General features: G+C 39.1%; 1 protein-coding gene across 1 annotated transcript; it reads right to left on the reverse strand.

Moving 5' to 3' along the window:
* Positions 1-2,947: 2,947 nt before the first annotated feature.
* Positions 2,948-18,407, reverse strand: Dbct (Dihydrolipoamide branched chain transacylase E2). Its single transcript, XM_076792686.1, has 6 exons — positions 18,253-18,407; positions 13,866-13,990; positions 11,850-12,128; positions 11,092-11,386; positions 7,189-7,584; positions 2,948-5,753 (listed from the first exon to the last, which is right to left on the reverse strand). Exons 1-6 carry the CDS (start codon positions 18,289-18,291, stop codon positions 5,517-5,519), a joined length of 1,371 nt encoding a protein of 456 aa, XP_076648801.1. The 5' UTR covers positions 18,292-18,407; the 3' UTR covers positions 2,948-5,516.
* Positions 18,408-18,755: the final 348 nt, after the last annotated feature.

The raw sequence follows: 18,755 nt of genomic DNA on the forward strand, positions 1-18,755 counted from the left end.
AACGTACAGTTTAGATAAGTTCAAACCCCTCTCCCCTCGGCCCCTCTTCTGGGGAAAGGAGAAACTGCTGACCCCGTGAACATATGCATTATGTTGTCTTATGGTGTTGGTTGTATTCGTGCGGACTCGCTTGTTCTCCTCGTGGAGAGCTGACAATGTGCCAGAAACAAAATACTATTTATTAACCGTATACATGCAAATTATATTAAAGCGAATATATATTATGCGTGTACCGGGTTAGTCGCGACGAATGGAACGCCTGAACGCCTCTGTTCGAGTAAAATATGACCGCAGCAACAATTATTGTAGGTCAAATGTGATTCTCAAGGTCGCTTGAAGGTCGTCGGTGTTTCTCTTTCAACGGCACAATCAAACTAAAAATACGATATTTAAGAAGGCGTCGATGACCTCTAAACGTTTCCGAGAATATCGATAAATATTTATTTCGATGACAATAGTGCATCTGCGATTCTAATGAAGGTGTTCGGGCGTTTCTGGCGACTCGCCCCGTACATGACACGCAACATTATCTTTGATAGTTGGATGGGTTTTTTGCACACTTTTCCGTTTCTTTTTATACATATATTTTTTACGGATGAAAATGTTTTGTATTCTGTGAAACATTCTATCTCGCGAATCTGAGACGCACAGACATTACGACGAGCGAGTTCCCTTTTCTTTTATGTTTCTTTTTTTTTTTTATAAATTTGTGTTTTTTTTACGAGATGCCGAGCGCAAAAACTCATGCGCTAGAGAAAAAGTATTCTTCAATGTGCCGTAATTTTTTATTTCGTTTTGTGCATCGTTTTTATCGGTCGTCTGAGGCAATTTTATGCGCGTTTTGCTTGCCATGGATTCGTGATACGTTTACTTTATCGAGGTCTAAAAAGAAAAGTATATATACACACACATATATATATATATATTTTAAGGATTATTTTATTCGCCTTTGTATTCTTTGTCTTCCTCTTCGTTTCGGGACTCCGATGTTAGACATTTATTCGACGAGAACGTTGTCGTTGTGGTTGTGAATTATTATGATACTCGATTCACCCTATGCTGAAGGAACAAAAGTTGTAATGTACCTTCGTAGGTGAAAACTGTTTTTCCAGACGACGGTATATCGCGTGAGGATAAATACGAAGAAAAAAAACGCTACTTTTCTATGTTAGTGGATCTGTAACAGACGAAATGAAAGTTCTTCACAATGTAAATGGGGTAGAGCTGTGAGAATTAATGTTCTAGAAAGGTTGTAACGATGTGTAGCACATGCAGAACGGTTTGCGCCAAGACATACCAGTTCGAAACAGTATGCTCTTTGTATCCTGGGACTTTTACGGCAAGATAACGATACTGCACTTCACTTTACCTCGCATAGGAAACTGTTAAACCGTGCGTTCTCCTCGTTCCGCTGCGGATGTTCATTTGTATGGCATTTTATCTTGCGGAACACCAGTACGCTGGAAAATTTCTTACAATTTCTCCATCGCTTCGAATTTATCCAATTCATTCTAATTTTACAGTTACATCCACTGTTGACACTTTATCTACTGGTAGCTTTTTCATTCCTGGCAATATTTGTTAAATATCAAGAATTCTGTTAACAAACTTCCAGTAGGAGAATAAAAGAACATCCGCAGCACTAATTCTTCACACTGTTCGGTTCCAACAGGTACGATTACATTTTCAATTAGCACTGTAGAAGATCCTCAGTGCGTACGTCTTGTTTTTTCTATACTTTACACAGTCTATCAGATTCACGACTGTTTGTTTGCTATTTTTAGATATCTATTTAATCACTGGACTGCGGATTTCATGCATTTATGGCAAAGGTGAAACACAAGACAGCAAAGACATCAAACAGAAGCAATCAATTTGCAATGAACTTCCTTTACTTGAAATCGTTGCAGTGGCTGCAAATTTTTGGGAAAAGTACCAAAGGCACAAGTCACAACAATGAAAACAAATACATGAAAATGTTAACCGATTTAAAAACAAAAATAACATGTTTGAACGACGTTGTATGAAATTGCAAGAAATCATTTAAAGCCTAGGGGAATGCTGAATGCAAGTACCTAACTCCCCCATGTCTGGAAAATAGGTTGAGCAAAATTAGGGTGGTACTAATGATTTTGTGCTGTTGATAAATATTTAAGGAGAGCGCCACTGAATCGATGTAGACAATTTGTATTTTGCATACAGATCCGCAGTCTATGAATCACACACGCGCACACACCTCTGTGTTAATGTTGAAGTAACGTATTACCAGTTGCAGTTAAAAGTTATGGTAGCCGAGGCGTATTTATGAGTGTGTGTCTGTTGAGCATGACTTCAAATGTATATGTATATAAGTCTACATATTTATACATGTATATATACATACATATATATGTATGTATATGCATATGTATGATAACGATAAGCTAATTACTCTGTTCTACAATTCTCCGAGCTTCGTGATCGTCCAGCATGCGTTCGTTTTTTCTCTTCGGGACCGTGAGACGAGGCTTGGACATTTCCCGAATTGACGGCGGTAAAATGTATATTTTCAGAAAGACTTCCTTCATGTTTGAACCCACCCCCCGTCTATGGGGGTTGCAAACGCGCGATATTATACACGTAAACAATACATATGTATATTCTACGCAGGCGGGCGATATTTTTTCCAAACGGAACGGCGGAAAACAAGAGGAGGAGGAGAAAAAAAAAAGAGAAAACAGAAGTAATTATTTTTTATCCTGACTTTTGCTTGCGTATTTTGTAAAAAAAATCTTTGAAACGACTAATATACTCGATTGACGATGAGGTATTCTTAGTGAGAGTTATCGTATACACGATCCGGGGACCTCCGAGTTAAGCTGTGTGTCCGACATGTATTCGCAACCGATTTCGAACCGGTTCGACGGAGAAAGGGGATATATAGTACTCTGTTGCTTCTCTTCGATCATTTTCTTTTTTTATTTTTTTTTTTTTGGTTATTTTCTTTCGAACGAGCGCACGTAGTTTTCTATCTCTACGGAAAGCAGCTTTGCATTTACACTCTTGGACTAAACTACATTACCAATAATAATCTATATACACCTAGTCATATTGGGAGATAAGTATAGTATGATTGAGGGGGCGGATCAACTATCGTGCCCGATCACGTCTGTGTTTCTATCGATACTCTCTCTCTCTCTCTCTTTCTCTCTCTGTGTTATCCTAACTTTTTATTTTCTTTTCCTTCGTCGGTTTTCGTTGTGAGAGTTGCGATGGAGACGAGAGATATTTATTGAAACTCGCATTTGTTCGTAGTCGATTGTCGGATTCTGTTGATTTTGCATGCGACTTAGGTTTGCTGAGTGTTCATCTGGTGGCGGATTAGGCGAGTTTGAAATTTTATTAGAACCGAGAGAGAATGCAATTGAATTTTTTAAAAATATCTCTTTTTTTTTTTTCTTTATTGCATTTTAACTCTCGGACGGCGGACCCTTTTTACAATTGTGTAGTCGACAGTGTTTGAAAATATTCACAGATTTATCTGGAAATGAGAGAGAATGCAATTGAATTTTTGGGTCAAATTATTTTTTTATTTCATTTTAACCCGCGGACGGACTTTTTTATAATTATTTAGTCGACCGTGTTTCAAAGTGCTTGCAGATTCGTTTCGAAATGAGTTTTTTTTTATTGCAATTTAACCCGCGAATGAGCTTTTTTACAATTTTATTTTTTATTACAGATTTATTTCAAAATTCTTTTACCGATGTGGCAGCTGCTCGTTCAATTTAATTCTCAGAGATTGAGTAATTAAAAACGAGAACAGACGACGTACTTTTTGCGAAGGGAATTTGATTCGCGTGCAAGTTGTTAAAACAATATCATTAAGCTACTCTAAAAAATTGATTAGCAGGCTTTCGATAGACACACTGTTAACGCAGTAATCGCTGTGTTAAATATTAACAGTTCCGCTCCGGTCAAATTGGGGAATTAATTTAAATTGAATTAATCTTCGTTGAACGACTCTGTTTTCGTGGAATCTCCCAATTTGGTAATTTCGCAGGCAACGTGCCAATAAAATGATTAATATTATCAACCCTTTGCGAACGAGTGACGCCATATTCTCGGCAGGAGGACCACAGATAATTCTCAAAATTGCAAACAAACGATTGAAGTATTCAAATAACAAAATCCCAGTGCAAAGTTTGCTTTTACAAGCAAATATAATAAAGGTATAGTTTTTTTAAAGGTACAATTTTATTGATCAGGCCGTCGCAACAATCCGCCACTATGTTTTAATCGTTCGAGGAGTTCCGTTCACGTTCCTTCGAAAGGCAACTTGATTATCATACAAAATTTTGGACCATGCGAACATATATACAATCTTTTCTACTACTCTAACTACTAAACAGACTGACTACTTTTTGAGTAAATATTTATGTGGCATTTAAGGGAATGGAATGATTGCGTGGGAGCACGAGTGACTGAGTACATGCGATACATTATAAAACTGTGTATATATATATAATACGAGTTACAAGGATACGTAAATAAGTGGTCGTACTCATTATATGAACGTCTTGTATTGTTTTTGTGATTCCGTTGATTAGACTGTTTCTTTCTTTTTTATTTTTTTTATCTTTGCTGAGATAGAAAATTCTGATCTGTAGAAAAATCTGTCTACCATCTTCCCTCTCGATGAAGAGCAATCAATGCACAAAGGATATTAATCAGTACAACCACTTCCTTAACATATTTTTTGGCATATATATATATATATATATATATATATATATACATATTCTACTAGCATAATTTGTATGAACAATGTGTAATAGTTTTAATGTACAAAAATGCTCACAGTTCGACTGGTCATCATATATAAATATAAATATAAATAAATATATATATATATATAATAACTACCATACAAGTTGTAACACTTTGAATATGTTAGAGAACAAACAAGCAAACAGATTAAAAGAAGGAAAATTACAAAAGTAAGATATTTTATCTTTATGAAAAAAACAAAGTCCTAGTTGGTTGTGCAGCAATAAATAAATTAATATTTACGTACAAAACGTCACCTCGTATTTCTCTCACACCTAGCAATGATCCTTAATTAAGCTATCCAACTGATCCGTTCTCTTATGCGTGTACGTATATTAGTTGCATTACAGTTTAATTATTTAAATCATTCGACTGCTCTTAGGTGTCTTGAAATAATTGAAAGGTGAAATTGATCTTTGCTTTCTAATATTCCAAGTCGTTTGTGCAGTTTTTAAAGATTTATTGCTTAACTAACCGAACGTGAAAATTTCACAATAATAATTCGAAAATAGCAGAAAAAACAATTTCTACGCTATCATTAGCGTAATATTCAATTAAACGATTACCGAAGTGTTTTCTGTTTTTCCTAACACGGTGAAAAATGTAACTCGCATAATTTCGCAGAAGACCGCACCTTCGGACTTCGAAGCAGTATAAAAATGGTAATAAAAATGGTAAAAAAGACTATGCTCGATGTGTTGCGTACTTAATCACGCTCCTACCAACAGGAACGCGGGGTTCTCGACATAATGCTTCCAGAGATTAGAGTATTTCGCCATGGTAACGCCGTCCACGACTCGATGGTCGGCTGCCCAGCTCACTGAGATTATGTTTGCAGCTATCACGTTCCCATCCTCGTCGAATCGCGGCAGCTTTTGTACTTTTCCGAATGCGCCAATCACGATTTGCGGCGGAAGGATCACCGGCTTCGTGTACGTACCACCGACCTGCAAAATAAAACGAATTTTCCACTAACTGCTCTTTTCAACATATTTTACGTTCTGTTGTTCAAACGATTTTACCGTAGATTTTCGTGCAATTCGATGTTAAAAACATTAAACACACAAAATCAAAACTTACTTAATAATACAAGTATAGAAAACATTAAGTTAACAATAATTCTTGTAACATTCCCACACATTTTGCAGATCTTAATAATTGATCTTCAAGTTTAGCTAAAGAATACTGTACAGGGTGTATAAAAATTATATGTCACGACCACCATAGCGTGATTCTATACCTCTGGATCGGTGGAAATCTGTTTAAAAAACGCACCGCAAAATTCACCTTGACCTTGGAAATCAAGGTGAAAGTGTCAAAAAATTTTCTATTATTGCATCGTATAGTACTCATCGCTCAAATTTTTCGACGCTTTGACCTTAATTTTCGAGGTCAAGGTGAATTTTGCGGTGGTCTATATAATTTTTATACACCCTGTACGAAAAAGAAGCTCGGAAATAATCTCAAATAAAATAATGCAATCATTACCCCCAATAGGGGGTGAGTTGGTTCGCGGTTACGTTTCTATTACCGTTGAAAAACCCGTTAAAAAATCCTCACGGACCGTGGACTTCAAAAAATGACGAGATAATCGCGGGACAATGTGTAAAGCAACGGCGTAGGCACCGCAAATCGCCGATCAATTAAATCTCCGTGTCCGATCGCGGAGAACAGTTTTTCTCCCCGGGCGGCGGCGCTCTCGCGCAATTAATTTCGAGCCGAATATCCAACGAAATTAACGAATTACGTAATTGTGTTTGTGTATGTATAAACGCAACGGGACGTGCACGTATGTACAGAGGAGCCGGGGAACGCAAATATTTTCTCCGTCAACCGGTCGGATTAAATTTAAGGGGGCCGGCATGGTTCGAAATCCATATACGTATGCAAGGGTCGAAATCTATACAAACTGTCGCTTCAATATTGCAATGAGCAGTTTAGAAGTGGTCAATTGTGTTTCCTAAAAGTCCAATCTACGTCTGTATGGAGCCCAAATTGCGAATTTCTACCCCATCGTGGAGTAATTTGTAATATTCGGCGGAAAATTCGAATTCTGAAGCAAGTATGACGTCACAAGATGGCTGCCGCTGAGAGATTCTCTTAATTTCGAGAGATTTAGTGTTCGTATCGAAAAAAAGGCTCTGTACAGACGTAGCAAAGACATGTACAAACACGGTGGTATGCATTTTTAATTGATTGCTTACTTATTTAAGACGTAAAATGTCCAGAAAAAAAGCCAAATGTCTGCCGGCCCCCTTAAAGAGGTCTCGAGATTCAATTTGACCATTCGGCCACCGGACGAGGCAGAGAAGGAGAGGGAGAGAGAAAGAGACGTAGAGAAAGGAATTAAAAAAAAACGTGTATGTTGAAAAAATCCCTTACCACGCCAATGTTCGAGAGCGAGAATGTTGTGTCGGTTAGGTCGACCAACGGAATCGAGCACTTTCTGCCCAGTTCCTGCAACCTGTTCAACTCCTTCGCGATGTCCAGGATGCTCAGGTTTTGCACGTCCTTGATATTCGGCACTACGAGGCCCTGCGGCGTCGCCATTGCTACGCCTATGTTGTGGCCCCTGATCACGCGCAACCCTTGCGCTTCCTCGTCGAGCCACGCGTTCAACTCGGGCACCTTCTCTAACGATCTAGAAGCTGCTTTGATGAAGAACGGCATCAGGCTCAGGGCGATGCCTCGGTCTTTCAGACTGTCTTTTATTTCGTTGCGATAGGCCATTAGCTTGTTGATGGTGCACTCGTCGCTGTAAACGAAGTGCGGGATACTCTGCGAATAGTTATACAGGGTGTTCATTTGCCAAACTTTCCAGCCGAATAAAAGTATGAAAGATATTAACACTGGAACTACCGAGCAATAAATGAGACAATAAGTGCCCGTTCATACTTCATACAACTTTTACTGTAATATGTGCTTCAATGAAGAGGTTCATTAAAAAATGTTTCCGATGATAACATTTTTACAATTTCAGTAATTCAGTTTTTTTCAGTAAACGAAAAAATTAGGAACCAGTCATTTTGACTGGTCCGGTAGTTCTAGTGTTAAGAAAGTGTAAAACACGTGCCCAAAGAGGGGGGCAGTTTCAGTCTTTTATTTTTGGGTTTTTTTTCAAGGTCATTCGAAGGTCAACTTTGTTTTATCAAATGGAAACCTATATTTTTTGTTATGGGATCTTATTGTACGTAAAAAGACCAGCAATTTTCGTGGGAGACTTCTTTTCGTGGGGGCACTTAAAGTCGGTTGTTTATAAATAGACTGCGGACTTTATGCATTTGTCAAAGAAACGAGTAGGCGTAATTTGAAACGGTAGAAACATTAGAAAAATTTCAAGATATCTATATATTATTCTCAGTCTATTAAATATATTAACCCTTATCGCTCGAATGTAAGGCGCCATTAAAAATTGCTGTATAATTATTCAAAATATTTCTTACATTATTAAATTCGTTTCTATTTAATAAATTACTAAACATTTCAGTACTCTACGAGTAAATTGCACCATTTTCGTATGTGCAGCAGGAAAAAATATATATAGAAGGGAAATATTCTAGGTCGGAAGAAATGTTTCATTTTAGAGTTAAAATGGCTTCGAGTGCAAAGAAATTAAAATTTTATTTCATCCCTGTTCGTTGCGATTCAAACGGAAAGTGTTTATTTTGCATAAAGATCCGCAGTTTATTTATAAAACGCAGCCAGAAAGCGTCAAAACGATTTGCGTCGCAGAATTGTGCAGGAGCGTGGAGCGTAGATCGTCTGTAATGGATAGTAATTAGTTAGTAAATTCGTTGTGGAACAATCCGGAGGGAACGGGAATTTTTCTGGAATGAATGATGGTAACGATCGGTGCCGGTCGCGACATATTAATAAACCGTGAGGGGGACGGTATAAAATGCAGGCCACGCGTGAATCGCAAGATTAGCAGAATTTCGCGTATCGCGTCCCACGTGGCCGCAGCCGCTGAATAAACGGCCGGTTAATCGTTGTAAAACAATGCGTGGCGAGGCGCGCGAGTTAATGACGCGACCGAACAAACTGCTGCCGCGATTAAACGGCCGTGACGTAAAGGGGGGTTGGCTGTCGAGCTCGATTGTACCGAAACAGAGCCCGGGAAAAATGAAAGAAAGCCGGCGCGAGATTAAAAAGGAGAATACGCGAGCCCTGGACTGAAAAAAATCAATTTTCCTATTCCATAAATCATCCGACTTTAATCATTTTACATTGATTTTCTTTTTTCAAGCACAATCATTGAAACTGTGAAAATGCATTCGTGAAAAACAATAGAATAACTTTCCTCGCGCCAGTATTTGTCACAACAAAAATGACGGACAATCTAAATAAAGGCAATGTTAGGTTTGGAGGCTGTGTTGTTTTTACTGGTTTGTTTGAGCGCTCCTCCGTAAGCGAGCGTGACGTAAAGGGGGGTGGCAGCTTTATCCGACTATGTTGTCCGAAGGAGACGAAACAGAGGCGAGGGGAGAAAAGGAACGAGAGGATCAGGATTTAATATTTTCCGGACGATTTTTCCCGGGATAAATTTCGTTCCTGGGAAACGCCGGAAGTGACGGTCAGCCGATAATGGCGATGGCTGACGTTGACACGAGCGATACCGATCGATTCGAATTTCCGCTTCAACGTTGCCGCAACCGAACGCGATTAAACCGTTTCAAAAGACGCTCGGTGTTACTGTTAATGTTCAGATAAGGAATTAGGTTCGCCGATTTGCAGAAATCGGTTGTATTGAGTACATTTGTAAAACCGGCAAACCGGTCTTCAAGTTTCAATTGGTTAGCAAACGTCTGGAAATAATCACTGGCTGAAAAATTGAATGATCGTTCAGTGGAGATTTTACGTTTTTTAAAATCATGTTTTCTTATTAATTATTAATTTATAATCTACGTTGTGCGCAGATATGAATTTTTAGAAATATTCTTCTGCATACAGTAGAATCATATTTTCTGTAGAGTAAGACTATCATAGATGTAACAAGAATTTATAATTAACAATTCGATCCAAGAATTCATAATTTGCTTTTTACATGCAGTATATTTTATGTTGTAATATTTTTGCGATTCCGTAAATATTGGATGAACTGAAAAATTGAACGGACATTACTGAATTTTATTATTCCCTTATTTATTCATTCGGTTTGGAACAGCGTGTACTTTACTTTGTTATGTTCATCTAGATCTGCAAATGCAGTTCCAGTACCGCATAAAAATATTGAGACTGTGTTCATGCAGAGTTCGAGCAATTTTTGTCGCAGTCTATAAAAATAAATTGAAGCTCGACATTTTTACGAGCTCTCCGCGGTTCTACTGCTGGAAAAGCGAATTTGTCTATCTGTTCATAGCGCAGACACAATTGTTAATGCACCGTCCACAGGGCGTACGTTTGAATTCAATGTTCCAGAAAAGAGAACCACGCGAGGAACAGCACTTTTATTGTTAGCACGACGTTTATGGACACTTTGCATAAGGGACCAACTGAAATATGCACGTGTGCAGTTGCTTTGCAGTTTCCTCGTGCCCGGGGTTCCCAACTTTTGCAAAACAAACTTAACGTTTAAGCTGCAATAAAACACTTTCGAACAAAGTTTGAGGAGGGTAGCCTGCCTGTTTTATTAGAAGAGAATTTTATAACGTGCCACCACGGTTAGCCTTTGCGAAATTATCGGCGAACTTGTGCTGCGGTTAAATAAATTAAAAATGGCGATATCCCCTCAAATTGGTGCTGACAAAAATTTCTTAAAAGCTTTAACAATTCTTCTAAATAATTCAATAATTTTCTCACAATTTTTCAAATTTAATTTATATCTTAGTGATTCAGAATATCTTTGTTATTTCAAACAATACGAGAAAATGTTACTTAGAGAAGTTTAAGAAACTGCATAATATAAATGATATTCTTGCAAGTGGCACCTTTGTTTTTTTTTAATGGAATGTACAATTTTTTATGTTCGATTTCTATAGATTGACCGTACTCTGAGTATAAAAGTACTAGAGTGTATTTGTCCTAAAACTTATCGTTGCTATTAGAGCACAAAATGTAAAAATAAAAATTTGGTACTGGAGGAAAGCAGTTTCCAGGTGAACCGTAATAAAATTAGAATCTAGATGAGCCTAAACATTTCAGATACAACCAATCGATCCGAGGTCCACGGTATCAATAGCTTTAGCAGAGGATAAAGCGCAAGGGAACATCGCGACTGTCCACACAAAGAGTCGCATAATTCGCGTTTACGAGGTCTGGCCGCGCCATCGTCCGTGTCCAACTTACCAGCGATCGCGTCATCGTTTTCCACATATGCTTCGTGTAGCCCTTTATCGGCGTGATCTGGCCATCGGTTGGGTTTTCCAGGTTGCTGTTTCCCGCGGAACCAGCAGAAATTCGCTCCAAGTGCGCCAATATATCCTCTTTAAGTACTCGGCCGCCTTTGCCCGTGGGAACGACGTCCTTTAACTCGATTCCGTTCTCCATGGCTATCCGCCTAACCGCGGGAGTAGCCAGCGCCTTTTCTAGCCCATTTCCCGGCGGCCCTTGTTCTCCTCCGACCTCCTCCCCGTGGGAAAACCTTCGCGCAAAAACCAGACAAGCCCATTCTCACTCCTCTAACCTCCAAAAATTTTCGCAAACATTTCCGATCGTTTCAGCTAAGCATCAACAACAGAACTGCCTACCTTCTATCGCAAAGTATACATTTAATACTGCATTTGCGATTCCCCGAAAATTGTCGATATGCAAATCGCGATTACTTCGTGAAAACAAGCACCGAAAAAATGCAAATTGAAACGACGCAGAATCTTTAAAAAAATTTCCTCGCGAATGAAACTGCCATAGATTTGGAGCCTGAAGCCTCCTCTTGACAACGACTCCTCAAAAATTGATGTACGATTTTTTTCCACCGTTTTATGGAACAAAAACTGGGAGCTAGTTCGACAAAATAATTTTTATTTTCAAGTTCCGCAGTCTACGCGTCCGTGAAACGATGAATGATTATCATTCGTGTTGAATGATTTGGTAAAATTTGGACTTACCCGGTGCTCGCAGCAAGCTGCTCGTTTTTCTCGCCGGCTTTTCCAGCCTGGACGGACTCGGTCTTCGAGGCCGGAGTTTCGGGGAGATTTCCGACGGGTCCGTTATCGTCTAGCTCGATGTCCAGCAGAGAGTCCCCTATCAGAGCCACGTCGTCCACCTTGTAGCGCAAGGCCTTAATTAATCCGTCGTAACGGCTGGTAATCGTCACGGACGCTTTGTCGCTTTGCACCTCGCAAATGTTATCGAATTGAGACACCCGGTCGCCCGGCTTCACGAACCTGTGCATTCAAATCGCTCGTGTAGCGAGCCTTCACGCCGCATTTAGGATGACAACCAGCCACCCCGCGACCACCCTCTCCGCCTCGCAATTACCCGCCGAAAAGTTCGCGGATTGCCGAGATAACGATACCCGATTCGCCCTTTCGTCCTCTCCAACAGGAATTATAAATCTTTGCGCATATGGGATAGCCAAAAATATTTAACACGTATTTTTCTTTATGGGAGGAAGCGTAGGCTCAGGGGGTGAAATTGTCTCTCAAGTGGGGGCTCGAGAAACCACCCTTGCAAGCTTGAGAACTCGGAGAGTGGCAAAGATGAAGGAAAATTACTTGCATTTTTATAAGGAATAATCTATTATTTTTATCGGTGGAAACGTAGGTTTAGGGGGTGAAACTACCCCTTAAGTGGGGGCTCGAGAAAGCCCCCTTGCAAGCTTGAGAACTCGGAGAGTGGCAAAGATGGAGGAAAATTACTTGCATTTTTATAAGGAATAATCTATTATTTTTATCGGTGGAAACGTAGGTTTAGGGGGTGAAACTACCCCTTAAGTGGGGGTTCGAGAAACCCCCCTTGCAAGCTTGAGAACTCGGAGAGTGGCAAAGATGGAGGAAAATTACTTGCATTTTTATAAGGAATAATCTATTATTTTTATCGGTGGAAACGTAGGTTTAGGGGGTGAAATTGTCTCTTAAGTGGGGGTTCGAGAAATCCCCCTTGCAAGCTTGAGAACTCGAAGAGTGGCAGAGACAGAGGAAAATTATACACTGGAAAATTGCTTGCATTTTTATAAGGAGTACTCTATTTCTTTTTAGCGGTGGAAACGTAGGGTTAGGGGGTGAAACTGCCCCTTAAGTGGGGGTTCGAAAAACCCCCCTTGCAAGCTTGAGAACTCGAAGAGTGGCAGAGACAGAGGAAAATTATACACTGGAAAATTGCTTGCATATTTTTAAGGAATAATCTATTATTTGTATTGGTGGAAACGTAGGTTTAGGGGGTGAAACTGTCCCTTCAGTGGGGGTTCGAAAAACCCCCCTTGCAAGCTTGAGAACTCGAGGGGTGGTAGAGACAGAGGAAAATTACTTGCATTTTTATAAGGAGTACTCTATTTCTTTTTAGCGGTGGAAACGTAGGTTCAGGGGATGAAACTGCCCCTTAAGTGGGGATTCGAAACCCCCCCCCCCCTTGCAAGCTTGGGAACTCGGAGAGTGGCAGAGATAAAGGAAAATTATACAATGGAAAATTACTTGCATTTTTATAAGGAATAATCTATATCTTTTTAGCGGTGGAAACGTAGATTTAGGGGGTGCAACTGCACCTTAAGTGGGGGTTCTAAAACACCCCCTTGCAAGCTTGAGAACTCGAAAAGTGGCAGAGATGAAGGAAAATTATGCAATGGAAAATTACTTGCATTTTTATAAGGAATAATCTATTATTTTTATCGGCGAAAACGCACGTTCAGGGGATGAAACTGCCCCTTAAGTGGAGGTTGGAAAAAACCCCCCTTGCAAGCTTGAGAACTCGGAGAGTGGCAGAGACAGATGAAAATTATGCAATGGAAAATTGCTTGCATTTTTATATTGAATAATCTATTTCTTTTTATCGGCAGGTTCAGGGCATGAAACTAAATTTTTGACAAGAGTGGAGAAGAATGAGAATGATTCTTTCGGCGCTACTTTTCGGCGGAAAATCGGCTGCATAATTGCGACGTCTGAAGGGTAATTCATTGTTTTGCTCACCATTCTTTGATCGTGACGTCTCGAATTCCTTCTCCGATATCCGATAGTTTGAAGGGGACGACGTCTCCGCATCGAAAGCAGCTTACATGAAGAAATCGACATTTTTGATCGCGTACGCTCCTACCCTGAATAAACATGGATTCTCATTGTGTACACGTTTGGCAATAAAACTGGAATATTTGCTCGTGTAATTGCACATTTCGCGTGCGAGTCCTTGGATCAGGAATCGATGATCCCGACGATCCTCAAGATCTCATTAATCAGCATAACTTGTAGGTGAGTTGGTAATATCGGATTTTCAAAAGCTTGTCAAATGTAGAGGAATTTTATCTACATAATGAAACCTCTGTGAGAAGATAGAGGAACTCGCAGATAATTGCGCACACCTAATTAAATTCAAAAAGATTCAAATATTCCAATGTTATAATTGTAAAAAGTGAAAACGTTATATGCATTTTCTTTATATTACAAAAATTGATTAAACGCGAGATAGTAAAAACACATTTTGTTCTCAACTCATTTAGATTGTTAACGAAGGCAGTTCGGTACTTTGAAATTAAGACAACGTTTATTGCGCGCAAAAATCCGCAATCAATAATTTGATTTCGACATCGAGCGGCGCGCGAACTATGAGAGAAAGCTAACAGTTAGAATAGAGCGACATAAATAATGATCGTAATCGACTTGAAGGTACTCCGAACAGCTCTCGGATAATTATAATCCGATCCCTTAATTAAATCGATCGATTACCAACGATTTGTTCTCAAGCTTCGGACGGGCGCTAATCTTAATGGAGTCGATAATTGAATCGCTGCCGCCGTTCAGCCATTAAACAATTACAAAATTCATCGTGTTTTACGACGATTATATTCCAGGATCGAACACGAGCACAGTAATTGTAACATGTATTTTCCCCTCTGTACGCGAATGACGAAATTAGCTGTGCCGTCGAATGACTCGCGTTGTTACGCAGGCGGGCCATCATTCTGCGATCATGATTTAAACCGTTCCCGTGATTTTCGAGGTTACGCGCGCAGCCGGGGGATCGTTAAAATCGTGATGTTTATTATTTCACGGATAATAAGCCGGAAGAATGCCCGGCCAACCGGAAAACGTTTTCATGTCGGAAATTCGATAATTTTCACGGTAGAACGATTTTCAATTTGAATTTCACGGGGAAGAGTAACATAATCTTGCATTCGAATATTTAAGCAGGTTCAATTTTGTGCGAATATTCAATTCAAACTGATCTAAATGTTCGGGCAGGTCCAGTTTGTTTTACATTTTCAAATAGATTCAAATTTCACTGAAATATTCGGTCGATTCAATTTCGGTATTCAAACAGATTCAATTTTATTCAATTGTTCGAACAAGTTCACATCGAATCCAGTATTCGAATCGATTCGATCGGATTCAAGCATTCAAACAGACTCGACTCGATTCAGATGTTCAAACTGACTCAAATTGATGGAAATATTCAAACAGATTCAACTGTATTCAAATATTCAAACTAATTCGAACATTCAAACAGATTCGACTATATTCAAATATTCTAACTAATTCAGATATTCAAATATTCAGAAAAATTCAAATATTCAAACAGGCTCAACTGTATTCAAATATTCGAACTAATTCAGACATTCAAATATTCAGAAAAATTCAAATATTCATACAGGCTCAACTGTATTCAAATATTCGAACTAATTCAGACATTCAAATATTCAGATAAATTCAAATATTCAAACAGACTCAACTGTATTCAAATATTCGAACTAATTCAGATATTCAAATATTCAGAAAAATTCAAATATTCAAACAGACTCAACTGTATTCAAATATTCGAATTAATTCAAATATTCAAACAGACTCAACTGTATTCAAATATTCGAACTAATTGAAATATTCAAACAGACTCAACTGGATTCAAATATTCGAACTAATTGAAATATTCAAACAGACTCAACTGTATTCAAATATTCGAACTAATTGAAATATTCAAACAGACTCAACTGTATTCAAATATTCGAACTAATTGAAATATTCAAACAGACTCAACTGTATTCAAATATTCGAACCAATTCAAATATTCAAACAGATTCGACTGTATTCAAATATCCAAACAGATTCAACTGTATTCAGATATTCAGAAAAATTCAAATCAAGTCAAACAGTGTAAATTCGATTCACAACAATGATTTTAAAACAGTTTCTGAACGATTCATTTAAAAAGCTTGCACTATGATTATAATTAGCTAAATAATTGGCTATTGTAACAATCTCTACAGCTTTAGTAGCGAACCAGGCCGCAGAGTAAAATTTTCTTAATAATATGTTAATCAGATTACCAAAGGGGTAGTAGTTCGAGGCACCGGCTATTAGGTTGCCATTAGCAGACTTAGGATCTCGGGAGACGACAAACTAATAACCGACCGGTTCGGAATCGCTAAACAGAAAGGCTTCCATCCCCCGTTTGCCATCCCCGCCGACGTCCCCGTTACAAATGCTGCCGTCAGCAATTCCATCCGTATCGAAACTTTGAAACTGTTAACGCGGGTGCGATAACTAATATTCGACCGGATATTGGTTCTACTCGAAATAGATTCGAGCGGGAGAGGGGGGTTTCGACGGAAGCGAACTGGGGGTTGGCAGCCCTTCGAAACCCGTGGCAATTCCGCCGATCGGATCTCTTTTCCGTCGGACGGAAAACGCGAACGCTCCCGGTGACGCTTTGATCGACGCGTCTTAATTCCATTTCCGCGTGTTTATCGCTTTACCACCCTCACCCCCCCCCCCGCGTAATTTGCACCGCAAACCGCAGAATCGAGTGTCCCCGGGGATGGTCGGTGCCCTCAGATGCTCGACGACCGTGCAAAACAACGCGCAAACCCCATAGAAACAAACTAAAATTAAAGGACCTGCCCCATAAACCCGGAAAAATCGATCAATTCTCACGAATTTTTTTCCAACTGACGCTACGTCTTGCGTTGCGAGAAAATACAATTAAATTGCCAAAACAAATGCAGAAATAAATAGCATAAGATCATTCCTCAAGTTCTAGACTACCATTCACCATTTTGTGGTGGGACTGAGACCGCCATCCGCCATCTTGATGCGTCCCATAACCTCTAAATGCAACGCAGTCCAACAAAATGCCACCATACAATTAAATTGCCAAAACAAGTGCAGAAATAAATAGCACAAGATCATTCTTCGAGATCTAGGCTACCATTCGCCATTTTGTGGTGGAGCTAAGACCTCCATCCGCCATCTTGAGGCGTTCTATAACCTCCAAATGCAACGCAGTCCAACAAAAACAATTTTTGTCCAACTGATTCTACGGTCTTATTTTGCAATTTTTTTGTAATCGATTCAGCTACGTCATACAAAACAATTTTTTAGACAATTTTCATCCTTTGCACTCGAGTGGTGACTCTGAAGCGCCACTAAAAATTGTTGTGGTATTATTGCAAAGAAATTACAAAAAATATTTGTTATATTACAAAATTTGTATTTAATAGATTGCTAAACATTTAAATATTTTATGTGGAAATCGGATCAGTTTCGTATGAATAAAATTAAAATATTCTAAGAAGGAAGAAAAATTTAGTTTTAGAATGTAAATAGCGCCGAGTGCAAAGGGTTAATTGTTTGCTTCTCGCTAATATTCTGGGAAAGTATCTATACTCTAAAAAAATGCAGTAAAACAAATCGATTTTCCCCCTTAACGAAGTTTCCGAGAATTTCTTGCGAGCTTTAAACATTGACTTTTTATCTTGGGTTTGCGAACTTAAACATTGATTTTTCTCTGACCTGTACTTTCGTCAAATGAAGCAAGTACCGGTAACATCGTGGTACGAGGTTTATGGAGACAGTTATAGTTACTGTTTGACCATTGTTTCAAACGGGGAACGAAACATTGAACTTAAACATTGATTTTTCTCGTATCGACAGCGTGACAGATACGACCTAATTTGAAACCGAACAAATTACCACGAGACTCGCTAATCGATTCAAACTGAAAACATTGCCCGGAAAGTTGACAAAAGAATATCCGTTTGATCATACTGTTCAAACAAGAAACGGAACGTTAACAAACTTTCTGGGAATTCTTTACTAGTCAAACTGAAGGCACAAAGTCATTCCGAACTATAAAAATTCGCTTCAAAACTTACGAATAACGCAATTTTACAAACAATACACGGTCGTTAGAAGCTTAAAACGTTTTCGCAGAAAATTGTCAAAAAGATTGTCTTCGAACCGTTTGTAAACAGAGCACCGACGGTCCCCGAGCAGAACCGAGATCGCTCGATCGATCTTCTCAGCAATTTCCACGGGGACGCGTAGTATTTCTCGGGAAATGGATGGTTGTCGCATAGTGTTGTCTTACCAGACGAACGATGGCCGTGAGCCGCCAAGGTAGAGCCATGATGGAGAACGCGGCGTTCACGATTCTTTCGGAAAACACTACAAAATTAACCTCGGGAACGCCACCGTGAGACAGCAGAGCGTCTTTCAGCCTGCTTGGATCTCGTTATCGTTCGCTCCGATATCAAAGACTGTGCGCGTTACTGGCCTGTTACGCAACGTGTTTTGTTGAACTGCTTAAAAACAGTCGCCGGCTACGCGATAGCTTCCGAAACGTGACGAAACACAAGTCATCGTTGAAGCACCCTGTAACAATATTCAATTGCATTCAAATGCAATCGTTTAGAAAAATCTTTGTCATTTATTGCAATGAACTCTTCGAACATGTACGAGAAGATACTGCAATTACAGCATTTCTTCCGGACACCATCTTGAAGCGTCCTGTAGTAATAGCTTGACCTTAATTTAAATATAATTTATAATGATAAAAATAAGATCGTTTAATCTATGGAATCAAATTGTTAA

Source organism: Halictus rubicundus, chromosome 8, assembly GCF_050948215.1.
Source record: "Halictus rubicundus isolate RS-2024b chromosome 8, iyHalRubi1_principal, whole genome shotgun sequence".
NCBI lineage: Eukaryota > Metazoa > Arthropoda > Insecta > Hymenoptera > Halictidae > Halictus > Halictus rubicundus.

What these genes read in the sequence shown, in the direction of transcription:
- Dbct (XM_076792686.1), bottom strand. Translation starts at nt 18,291, where the DNA reads ATGGCTCTACCTTGGCGGCTCACGGCCATCGTTCGTCTG. An exon ending in CAGCTTGCTGCGAGCACCGG is followed by an intron (nt 11,387 to 11,849) that starts GTAAGTCCAAAT and finishes TTTTGCGCGAAG; the next exon opens with GTTTTCCCACGGGGAGGAGG. An exon ending in AAACGATGACGCGATCGCTG is followed by an intron (nt 7,585 to 11,091) that starts GTAAGTTGGACA and finishes AACTATTCGCAG; the next exon opens with AGTATCCCGCACTTCGTTTA.